Source organism: Anomaloglossus baeobatrachus, chromosome 1 (genome assembly GCF_048569485.1).
Source record: "Anomaloglossus baeobatrachus isolate aAnoBae1 chromosome 1, aAnoBae1.hap1, whole genome shotgun sequence".
In the NCBI taxonomy this organism is placed as follows: Eukaryota; Metazoa; Chordata; class Amphibia; order Anura; family Aromobatidae; genus Anomaloglossus; species Anomaloglossus baeobatrachus.
Genome location: NC_134353.1, coordinates 857,371,892 through 857,383,850, shown reverse-complemented (window position 1 = coordinate 857,383,850; position 11,959 = coordinate 857,371,892). Strand labels below are relative to the sequence as shown.

At 47.9% G+C, this 11,959-nt stretch overlaps 1 protein-coding gene across 1 annotated transcript in view; it reads left to right on the top strand.

Annotated features, from left to right (window-relative positions):
* WDR41 (WD repeat domain 41) overlaps positions 1 to 11,959 on the top strand; it is a 71,867-nt gene that overhangs the window by 37,086 nt on the left and 22,822 nt on the right. The window contains exons 6-9 of the mRNA XM_075325624.1: positions 517 to 628; positions 1,175 to 1,237; positions 1,380 to 1,490; positions 4,058 to 4,242. Of these exons, the coding sequence (XP_075181739.1) occupies positions 517 to 628; positions 1,175 to 1,237; positions 1,380 to 1,490; positions 4,058 to 4,242 (471 nt within the window). The remainder of the gene's footprint in view (positions 1 to 516; positions 629 to 1,174; positions 1,238 to 1,379; positions 1,491 to 4,057; positions 4,243 to 11,959) is intronic.

Sequence of the window (11,959 nt, the reverse complement as noted above, 5' to 3'; positions counted from 1 at the left end):
ATTCCCTAATAACCATTAATCTCTGGTAGATTCAGATCCCACATCTCAGACCCGCATCCATCTCCAGAACGGGGAACATCTGATTCTTGTTCTGGCTGTCGCTGACCACTTCTGTTCAAGGAGGTGGTCGTGTATGTGTTGTTCCTCTCCATTTATTGCAATTTCTGTTCCAAATGCAACCAAGCAAATGTACTCCGCTCTGTACTCCCATAGGATGAATGGCTAAGCATGAATGGCCGCTTCTCCACTCACTGATGGGTAGACACAAGCTGGAACGCCTTTCCAGAGATGATTGGACCTCGACCTATCACACATTTATGGCATATAGCAATACAGTGGGGAAAAAGTATTAAGTCAGCCACCAATTGTGCAAGTTCTCCCACTTAAAAAGATGAGAGAGGCCTGTAATTGACATCATAGGTGACCACAACTATGAGAGACAAAATGAGAAAATATTTTGGTCTGTTGACCATCTATTTCTTGATCTATCGATGATCTTCATTGTATTTATTCCAGACACTAACCGTTCTTCAGGGCTTAGACGTCTGGCTCACCGGTGGGGGCGAGCTTAGAGTGTGGAGTCGTAATTTTAAGATTCTTTGTGAAACTGGTTGTTTTTCTGACGGAGGTGAGTTATCCATGTGTGTGTTGTTCTTAATCACAAGAGTGAAAAATACATAGTCTTGAGAATTAGTGACAATTGGTATATATAATGGCCATACCTCCAAATATACTTGAAGGGAACCTGTCATGTTGTAAATAGTATCTGCTCTACGGGCAGGAGGAGTTGATCAGATTGATGTACATTTTTATGGGAAAAGTTTCAGTAAAACTCCATTTTATTAATTGAAACCCCTCGTGTTTATATGGAGGAGTCCAGTGGGCGGTCCTTCTGAGTGATTGACAGTCTACTCTGTATCACTCTGTATTTAGATAGAGCTGTCAATCACTGGATAGGAGCTCTGACTAAACAGTGTACATAGTGGGGTATTCTGCTCTATGCCACCTTCACATTGGGATGATCAATCCTAAGGAGAAGTGGAAAACCCCTTTAACTTTACCCTTGTTGTAATCTGTGGTTTGTATGCTTTCTTTGTCATCTATAGCATTGCTATTTTTATATTGCTATTTTTGCATTGTAACACAGATATAACATTACTTATTTCTTTTCCAGGCATTGCAGCGTTGGTTGAACTTCCGAAAAACTGTGTGGCTGCAGCAGTCGGGAGAGATTTGCGTGAGCTCATGTTTTTCACTGCTTAATATGATAAACTTTTATTATCTAAATGTAGATCTGGTTTAACTGAGTTTATTATTCCTTTTATTAAAATGTCTCATTTTTCTATGCATGATCCCAACTACTTGTCTTGTTCTTAAAGGTGTCTTTAAACTTGGTGCTGGAGCTGCCGGGTCTGACACGTGGGACATCTCTGAAGTTAAATGCTTTTCTGCTCACCAGGAGATTATTCGAACACTCAGTAATGTGAACGGTCAGTATGGTGCACCGTGAAGACACTGTTTTATATACTGTATGGGTTTGCCTATTTATTTGACTTGCAAGCATAAGTGCACAACAGAGGAACCTTAGCTCACATTGCTTTACTAAAATACTGTTTTCTCATTTGTCATGTATACTAAAAGTAAACATTTCTGGTGGATTTATTTAAACACATCCCATCATAGCACTGGCTTTTCACATCCTAATAGACTTTCCACTTTCCATTAGGAGGTAAAAAGGTAGTGAATCTTCATGCTGGGATCAATATCTCACAGCTCCCTTTCCCTAACAGTGTTCATTCCCTGCTTCTAGCATAGAAACCGTAGCGGGAAATGAGCACTGTCAGTGCTCTGCAATGGCTCAATTAATATATAATTATATGCTAAACTCAGTTGCATCTATGGCATGTAAGGAGATTGGGAGAACACGATCACTCCTTCTGTCACTTCATTGCCTCGCTGCAGCATTATAACAGGGAGCCAATGGCCGATTATAACAACCGTTGGCCTAACTTCTTGCTTCTTCTGGTGGCCTAACACTGGTCTCCAATCTGCCAAAGTCTAAGAGATCATGCCAAAGGCTTTATCTATTAGCCTGTCTGTCAGGAAAACACTGACAGGCTGATTACCTTGGCAGGCTGTCTACCCAAGACCTGGCCAGGCTGTCTACCCAAGACCTGGCCAGGCTGTTTACCCAAGATCTGGCCAGGCTGTTTACCCAAGACCTGGCCAGGCTGTCTACCCAAGACCTGGCCAGGCTGTCTACCCAAGACCTGGCCAGGCTGTCTACCCAAGACCTGGCCAGGCTGTCTACCCAAGACCTGGCCAGGCTGTCTACCCAAGACCTGGCCAGGCTGTCTACCCAAGACCTGGCCAGGCTGTCTACCCAAGACCTGGCCAGGCTGTCTACCCAAGACCTGGCCAGGCTGTCTACCCAAGACCTGGCCTGGCTGTCTACCCAAGACCTGGCCAGATTGGCTACCCATGTTTTTAATTGTTTAAAAACTAAATATGAAATTCCCATTTTTTGAAATAAATAATTGTTTATTCTAATAAAAAAAAACAAATGTCCATCAAAGAAATTTCTGGTATTACTGTGTTCCTAATGACTTCTACAATACAACAATATAATGATCTGACCAACATGATGAACCCCCACAAAAAGAAAAATACGAAAAACTGTCAGGATTGCCATTTTGCTCATTCTGCCTCACATAAAATAGAATGATCAAAAATACATATTGACCCCAACATGGTATCAATAAAAAACTAAGGCTCATTCTGCAAAAATATGATGACAAACAAACAAGCCTCCATAGAACTCTGTGCTCAGAAAAAAATAAAAAGTCATGGCTCTCAGAATGTGAAGCAAAAAATATGTGGGGTGCTAATATGTTAAGTGGCGGAATGAGCGCAGGAAGAAACGCCCTTGTGACTAGTCCCTGCGCTTATTAGCATATCATAAAGGCTCTTTAGAAATACTTATTATAAAGATCTTTGTGTTCTACTAGATACAGGGAATGTTAGGCAGGGATTAGAAATATACACCCAGAACTGCTCGCGGTTATGGGTGCATCTTGCACCTGACAGGTTCCCTTTAAGTGGCTTCAAATCTTTACTACTTCCCCAATGCCCTACAGAACATTACTTTATCCTAGAAAACAGGGCTCCATTGTGCCCAGTGTCCAGTCTACCGTGCCGCCCCCTCGTGTATACCCTGTGTTCAATAATGACCATTTTATAGTTGCCCCGAATATATTTCTGCAATAACGACTTCATCAGCTGGAGCTGGCGGGGAGTAATATTTCTCTGAGTACATTACGTTAATATATTCTGCAAACATTTATGCACTAATAAAACATAAATTTTATGGAAGAGCCATTAACGTACGAGAGCAATCACGTTATATTGTAAAATCCTTCAGGTAATATAGAGTAACCGTGGCAGGATATTATGGTGATTAGTGACTAATAGTAAAGTTTTTTTCCTAACGTTTGCAGTCTCAGAAGTATCCATAACATGTAAATGTGCATTTTACATATCAGGAGGATTGGCCTGAAATCCGGATTAGCTGTAATTAAAGAGACACTTTAGACAGAAAATGTTTTAAAATACATTATATTTTGTGACAAACTTTTTCCCAGTGTACATTTTTATTTTGTGTTTACTGAAGGAGCTGTAGACTAACGTAAATGTCCCACATGAGGCCCCAATGTGTGTCACTATGGGGGCGAACAGTGGTATACCCGCCTGGCAAAGGACAAAAGGACATTGGGTGAATGGCGCTAGATAGATGCATTTGATGTACTGTATACACTGAGCGTTTCCTTGTGGATTCGTCAAATGTAGAGTTTGGACTCATTATTCACAGAGCCCAACTTCACCAGTTTTAGCGATGGTCTGCAGGCAAGGGCAAGTATAGGCCTAATCAAAATAAAAAGATACCGGGACTTCCCAGGATCGCTGCTCGTCCTCAGTGATGTTCCCTCATTTATATTATGGAGGTTTTATGTAATGTGTGATGGAAAAACCAGATGTGTTTGTGTCCCACACACTTTAGAGTTAACGTTTGTAAGCGGCTCCCACGCTGGGGAATTGATCGTGTGGGACGCACTCGACTGGTCCGTTCAAGCTTATGAGAAGAATCTTTCCCACGTGGCTTCACCACAAGATGTTCCTCACGAGAATAGACTGCTGCCAATGCAAGAGGAGATCTCAATCCAATGCATCGCATCAGATGGAGAGGTGCGGAGACTGTGATCTTTGTTTTTACACTTTTAATCTGTGTTTACATGAACTAATTTGTTGTCGGAAAGTTTGCTATAGGCTAATGCGGATTTCTTTTTCGCTCCTAATTGGGAGACCCAGACAGTGGGTGTATAGCCACTGCCCTCTGGAGGCCGCACAAAGAACTACACTTAAAAGTGTAAGGCCCCTCCCCTTCTGGCTATACACCCTCCCGTAGGAGTACAGATTCCTCAGTTTTAGCTTTGTGCGCAAGGAGGTCAGACACGCACGCATAGCTCCATTGTTTTTAGTCAGCAGCAGCTGCTGACTATATCGGATGGAAGAAAAGAGGACACATATAGTGTCCCCAGCATGCTCCCTTCTCACCCCACTTATGTCGGAGGTGTTTGTAAGGTTGAGGTACCCATTGCGGGTACGGCGGCAGGAGCCCACATGCTGATTCCTTCCCCATCCCTTTTTACAGGGCTCTGGGTGAAGTGGGATTTACCGGTCTCCAGGCACTGAGACCGTGCTCCATCTACAGCCCCTGGAGAAGATGCTGGATGGAGCGGAGTACATCAGGGACATGGCCCTGCATCCTCAAGGTACTCTGTGTCCCCGTGCAGGCGCTCACACCGCAGCTTGCTGGGTGTTGTAGTGCGCCGGGGGACATCAGCGCTACGGCGCTTGTGCCAGGCCTCATTCAGCTTCGCTGAAGCAGGCACACTAGCGGGAAACGGTCGCGCCGGCCGCTGGGACTGCGGCGCGGCTGGCACTTGTGGTGCGCCGGGGACTTCAGCGCGGCCCGCGCTTTTACGGCGGCCGCGCTGATAACTCGAGTCCCCGGCTTTTGCGGCCTGCTTCCGTTCGTTCCCGCCCCCGGACCTGCCAGTCAGGAGAGGGGCGGGACGCTGGCCACGTCTAGGAACGGTCATGCCGGCCGCTGGGACTGCGGCGCGGCTGACACTTGTGGTGCGCCGGGGACTTCAGCGCGGCCCGCGCTTTTACGGCGGCCGCGCTGATAACTCGAGTCCCCGGCTTTTGCGGCCTGCTTCCGTTCGTTCCCGCCCCCAGACCTGCCAGTCAGGAGAGGGGCGGGACGCTGGCCAGTGCATCAGCGCTGAGGGCTGGAGTCGTTTTTACATACTCCAGCCCTCACAATCGGCACAGAGGGGACACTGTTCCCGCACTTTTGTTTGGGAACTCCCACGGACCGCCCCTCTCCACAGACGCCGGCAGCCATTCCTGCTGACACGCTGAGCTGCAGAGGGGAGCCGGGGAGACCCAGACAGGGAATCTGCAGCCTCTTACCCGCTATTCAGCGGGCGGTAAGCCCCCTCTTGTGCCAGTATTATTCTTAGTATTTTGTTTATACAAATACTTTGTATTGCATAGCGCTGGGCGCCCTTTGGCTATAGACTCTCTCACATTGCAGAGAGCCAGCAACATGTCGTCCGTAAAACGCAAGGGTGCCAAGGCACAGACATTATATGCTTCCTGCACCGCTTGTGGGACTTTTCTACCAGCAGGCTCCACGGACCCCCATTGTGTGCAGTGCTCGGCCCCTGCGGCGCTTGCACAGTCGGGACCTCTGCTGGACGTGACCCAGGGTGTACCACCTGTGAATGCTGTCCAGGTGACAGGAACTGAGTTTGCAGCTTTTGCTGACAGAATGTCTCTCACTATGTCACAAATTCTTGACACATTGCGAGCTAGGCCTGTACTTCAGGCCACGGACACTGTGCAATCATTGCCCCCTGGTCCCCCTCAGCTCCAAGCTCCGGGACGGGCATATACACCTCAGGGTGAAGACTCTGACTCGGACGATGGCCCCGGGCAGCCTAAGCGGGCTCGCTATGACGGGCCTTCACATTCATCTCAATGGTCAGAATCCCAGCGAGATGAATCTATGGGTGATGAGGCGGACGTAACTGATCAGGATTCTGATCCTGGGACCGCTCTCAATCTAGATACACCAGATGGTGACGCCATAGTTAATGATCTTATATTTAACATCAATAAGATGTTAAATATTTCCCCACCAGCTCCTCTTGTGGAGGAGTCAGCTTCGCAGCACGAGAAAATCCATTTCAGATACCCTAAGCGTACTTTAAGCACTTTTCTGGACCACGCTGACTTTAGAGACGCAATCCAGAAACCCCACGCTTATCCTGAAAGGCGTTTTCCTAAACGGCTTAAAGATACACGCTATCCTTTTCCCCCTGAGGTGGTCAAGGGTTGGACCCAGTGTCCAAAAGTGGATCCTCCAATTTCCAGGCTTGCAGCTAGATCCTTGGTTGCAGTTGAAGATGGAGCGGCACTTAAAGATGCCACTGACAGGCAGATGGAGCTCTGGCTGAAATCCATCTATGAAGCGATTGGAGCGTCATTAGCGCCTTCTTTTGCGGCCGTATGGGCACTCCAAGCTATCTCAGCCGGGCTTGCGCGAGTTGACTCCGTCACACGTGCATGTGCCCCGCAGGTAGCACCATTGACCTCGCAAATGGCGGCATTCGCGTCGTACGCGATTAATGCTGTTCTTGACGCTACAAGCCGCACGGCAGTGGCGTCAGCCAACTCCGTTGTTTTGCGTAGGGCCCTGTGGTTGAGACATTGGAAAGCAGATTCTCATTCCAAGAAGTGCTTAACCAATTTGCCTTTTTCTCGTGACCGATTGTTTGGAGAGCGTTTGGATGAAATCATCAAACACTCCAAGGGTAAGGACTCATCCTTACCGCAACACAGACAAAACAAACCCCAACAAAGGAAGGGTCAGTCTGGTTATCGGTCCTTTCGAGGACCGGGCAGGTCCCAATTCGCCTCGTCAAAAAAGACTCAAAAGGACCAGAGACGCTCAGATTCTTGGAGGTCTCAGTCACGCCCAAAAAGGACAGCCGGAGGAACCGTTGCCAAGACGGCGTCCTCCTGACTTGCGGTCTCCGATTCCCACACCCGCGGTCGGTGGGAGGCTTTCCCACTTTGGCGACATCTGGCTGTCACACGTCAAAGACCGTTGGGTGAGGGATATTCTGTCTCACGGGTACAGGATAGAGTTCAGTTCTCGTCCGCCAACTCGTTTCTTCAGAACTTCTCCACCACCAGACCGAGCCGATGCTCTGTTGCAGGCGGTGGCCGCTCTAAGGGCGGAAGGAGTGGTGACCTCCGTCCCGCTTCAGGAACAAGGTCACGGTTTTTACTCCAATCTGTTTGTGGTCCCAAAAAAGGACGGATCGTATCGGCCCGTCCTGGATCTAAAGTTGCTCAACAGACACGTAAAAGTCAGGAGGTTCCGGATGGAATCCCTACGCTCCGTCATAGCCTCAATGTCTCAAGGAGATTTTCTAGCATCAATAGATATCAAGGATGCGTATCTCCACGTGCCGATCGCACCAGAGCATCAGCGTTTCCTACGCTTCGTCATACACGACGAACACCTACAGTTCGTAGCGTTACCTTTCGGTCTGGCAACAGCCCCCCGGGTCTTCACCAAGGTCATGGCAGCAGTAGTAGCTGTTCTGCACTCGCAGGGTCACTCGGTCATCCCGTATCTAGACGACCTGCTTATAAAGGCACCCTCTCAAGAGGCATGCCAACACAGTCTGAAGGTGGCACTAGACACTCTCCAGAGTTTCGGGTGGATTATCAACTTTCCAAAGTCTCATCTAACCCCGACCCAATCTCTGATTTATCTTGGCATGGAGTTTCATACTCTATCAGCGATAGTGAAGCTTCCACTGGACAAGCAGTGCTCGCTACGGACTGGAGTGCAATCTCTCCTTCAGAGCCAGTCGCACTCACTGAGGCGCCTCATGCATTTCCTAGGAAAGATGGTAGCAGCAATGGAGGCAGTCCCGTTCGCGCAGTTTCATCTGCGCCCTCTACAATGGGACATCCTACGCCAATGGGACGGGAAATCGACGTCCCTCGACAGGACTGTCTCCCTCTCTCAGACTGCCAAGGACTCTCTCCGTTGGTGGCTTCTCCCCAACTCATTGTCACAGGGAAAGTCGTTCCTTCCCCCGTCCTGGGCAGTGGTCACGACGGATGCGAGCCTATCAGGGTGGGGAGCGGTGTATCTCCACCACAGGGCTCAGGGGATGTGGACTCTGGAAGAGTCCACCCTGCAGATCAATGTTCTGGAAATCAGAGCAATCTATCTTGCCCTGCGAGCCTTCCAACAATGGCTGGAAGGCAAGCAGATTCGGATTCAGTCGGACAATTCTACGGCGGTGGCTTACATCAACCACCAAGGGGGAACACGCAGTCGCCAAGCTTTTCAAGAAGTCCAACGGATTTTGACGTGGGTGGAAAGCAGAGCGTCCACCATATCCGCAGTTCACATCCCAGGCGTGGAAAACTGGGAAGCAGACTTTCTCAGTCGCCAGGGCATGGACGCAGGAGAATGGTCACTTCACCCGGACGTGTTTCAGCAGATCTGTTGCCGCTGGGGGACGCCGGACGTCGATCTGATGGCGTCACGGCACAACAACAAGGTCCCAGTTTTCATGGCACGGTCTCACGATCACCGAGCACTGGCGGCAGACGCCTTGGTTCAGGATTGGTCGCAATTCCGACTCCCCTATGTGTTCCCACCTCTAGCATTGTTACCCAGAGTTCTCCGGAAAATCAGGTCCGACTGCCATCGAGCCATACTCGTCGCTCCAGATTGGCCAAGAAGGTCGTGGTACCCGGATCTGTGGCATCTCACGGTAGGCCAACCGTGGACACTACCAGACCGTCCAGATTTGCTGTCTCAAGGGCCGTTTTTCCATCTGAATTCTGCGGCCCTGAACCTGACTGTGTGGCCATTGAGTCCTGGATCCTAGCGGCCTCAGGTTTATCTCAGGAGGTTGTTGCCACAATGAGACAGGCTAGAAAACCATCCTCAGCTAAGATCTATCACAGAACGTGGAAGATATTCTTAGCGTGGTGCTTGGCTCAAGGGTTTTCTCCCTGGCCATTTGCATTGCCAATTTTTCTTTCCTTCCTGCAGTCTGGGTTGGAAAAAGGTTTGTCGCTTAGCTCTCTTAAGGGTCAAGTCTCCGCGCTATCCGTATTCTTTCAGAAGCGCTTGGCACAGCTTTCTAAAGTACGCACGTTTCTCCAAGGAGTTTGTCATATCGTTCCTCCTTACAGACGGCCATTGGAACCCTGGGATCTGAACAAGGTTCTCATTGCTCTCCAGAAGCCGCCTTTCGAGCCTTTGAAAGAGGTTCCCCTTTCTCGGCTTTCACAAAAGGTAGTTTTTCTTGTGGCGGTCACGTCTCTTCGAAGAGTGTCCGAGCTAGCGGCGTTATCTTGCAAATCTCCCTTCCTGGTGTTTCACCAAGACAAGGTAGTACTGCGTCCAATTCCAGAGTTTTCTCCCAAGGTGGTTTCTTCCTTTCATCTCAATCAGGATATCACCTTACCATCTTTGTGTCCGCATCCAGTTCACCAATTTGAAAAGGGTTTACATCTGTTGGACCTGGTGAGAGCACTCAGGATTTACATTTCTCGCACGGCGGCTCTACGCCGTTCGGATGCGCTCTTTGTCCTAGTCGCTGGTCAGCATAAGGGATCGCAAGCTTCCAAATCCACCCTGGCGCGGTGGATCAAGGAACCAATTCTTCACACATACCGTTCTGCTGGGCTTCCGATTCCATCTGGACTGAAGGCCCATTCTACCAGAGCCGTGGGTGCGTCCTGGGCATTACGGCATCAGGCTACGGCTCAGCAAGTGTGCCAGGCGGCTACCTGGTCGAGTCTGCACACGTTTACCAAACACTATCAAGTGCATACCTACGCTTCGGCAGATGCCAGCCTAGGTAGACAGGTCCTTCAGGCGGCGGTGGCCCACCTGTAGGAAGAGGCTGTCTGACAGCCCGTTCATGTGGTATCTTTTTACCCACCCAGGGACTGCTTTTGGACGTCCCACTGTCTGGGTCTCCCAATTAGGAGCGAAAAAGAAGAAGGGAATTTTGTTTACTTACCGTAAATTCCTTTTCTTCTAGCTCCAATTGGGAGACCCAGCACCCGCCCTATTTGTTCTTAGGGTTTCGTTTTTTCGGGTGCACATGTTGTTCATGTTGTTTCTTAAGTTCTCCGATCGTGTTATCGGATTGAATTTGTTTTTGAAACTGTTATTGGCTTTCCTCCTTCTTGCTTTGGTACTAAAACTGAGGAATCTGTACTCCTACGGGAGGGTGTATAGCCAGAAGGGGAGGGGCCTTACACTTTTAAGTGTAGTTCTTTGTGCGGCCTCCAGAGGGCAGTGGCTATACACCCACTGTCTGGGTCTCCCAATTGGAGCTAGAAGAAAAGGAATTTACGGTAAGTAAACAAAATTCCCTTCTTTAACAGATTTGATCACCAGTGGTGAAAATGAAAAGTCACCACTGGTTTACAGCAGACTAAGCTTACTGATAATCCACTGTCTGTCCTGCAATCCACATGGAATAAAAATAGGCAGCTCAGATTGTGCCATAAATATTACTTGTCATACAATCAAAGATGCTACTCGCGACTTTATGCCATTGTATGCTGCTAGTAGATCATTCTAAAGGGACACTGTCAGTAGGATCAACCGTCCAGAGCTGTCTATATGGGCATGTAGGTCATAGGGAGTTATATAAAATTATATCTTGATATCTGCGATCCAATGTCTTATGCCAGAAATATCCTTGTTTTTCTTATATGTAAGATCTAGAGGCAAAATTGCAGGGAGATCTATTTTCAGCCCGTAGGTCTTACTTTAAAAGAAAAGAGGCATATGTGAGAAATGTAATGACTGACAGTCTGCTTTCCTGATCTACATGTCTAAAGGCCACTTTACACACCGACATAAATCTTTGGCAGATCTGTGGTTGCAGTGAAATCATGGACATGTTGTTCCATTTGTACACAGCCACAAACCTGGCACTGATTGTCCACAATTTCACTGCAACCACAGATCTGCCGCAGATTTATCTCTGTGTGTGACAGGGCCTTTACACTGACCTCAGATCGCAGATATCAGACATTACATGTCTCACACTGGTAACCCTTCTTTTAAAATAAGATCTGTGACCTGGACACAGATCTCCCTGCTGTTCTTCCTCTAGATTTACAGTTAGGTCCAGAAATATTTGGACAGTGACACAAGTTTTGTTATTTTAGCTGTTTACAAAAACATGTTCAGAAATACAATTATATATATAATATGGGCTGAAAGTGCACACTCCCAGCTGCAATATGAGAGTTTTCACATCCAAATCGGAGAAAGGGTTTAGGAATCATAGCTCTGTAATGCATAGCCTCCTCTTTTTCAAGGGACCAAAAGTAATTGGACAAGGGACTCTAAGGGCTGCAATTAATTGAGCTGAAGCAGAACATCCTGAGGCTGAAAAAAAAGAAAAAATCCATCAGAGAGATAGCAGACATGCTTGGAGTAGCAAAATCAACAGTCGGGTACATTCTGAGAAAAAAGGAATTGACTGGTGAGCTTGGGAACTCAAAAAGGCCTGGGCGTCCACGGATGACAACAGTGGTGAATGATCGCCGCATACTTTCTTTGGTGAAGAAGAACCCGTTCACAACATCAACTGAAGTCCAGAACACTCTCAGTGAAGTAGGTGTATCTGTCTCTAAGTCAACAGTAAAGAGAAGACTCCATGAAAGTAAATACAAAGGGTTCACATCTAGATGCAAACCATTCATCAATTCCAAAAATAGACAGGCCAGAGTTAAATTTGCTGAAAAACACCTCATGAAGCCA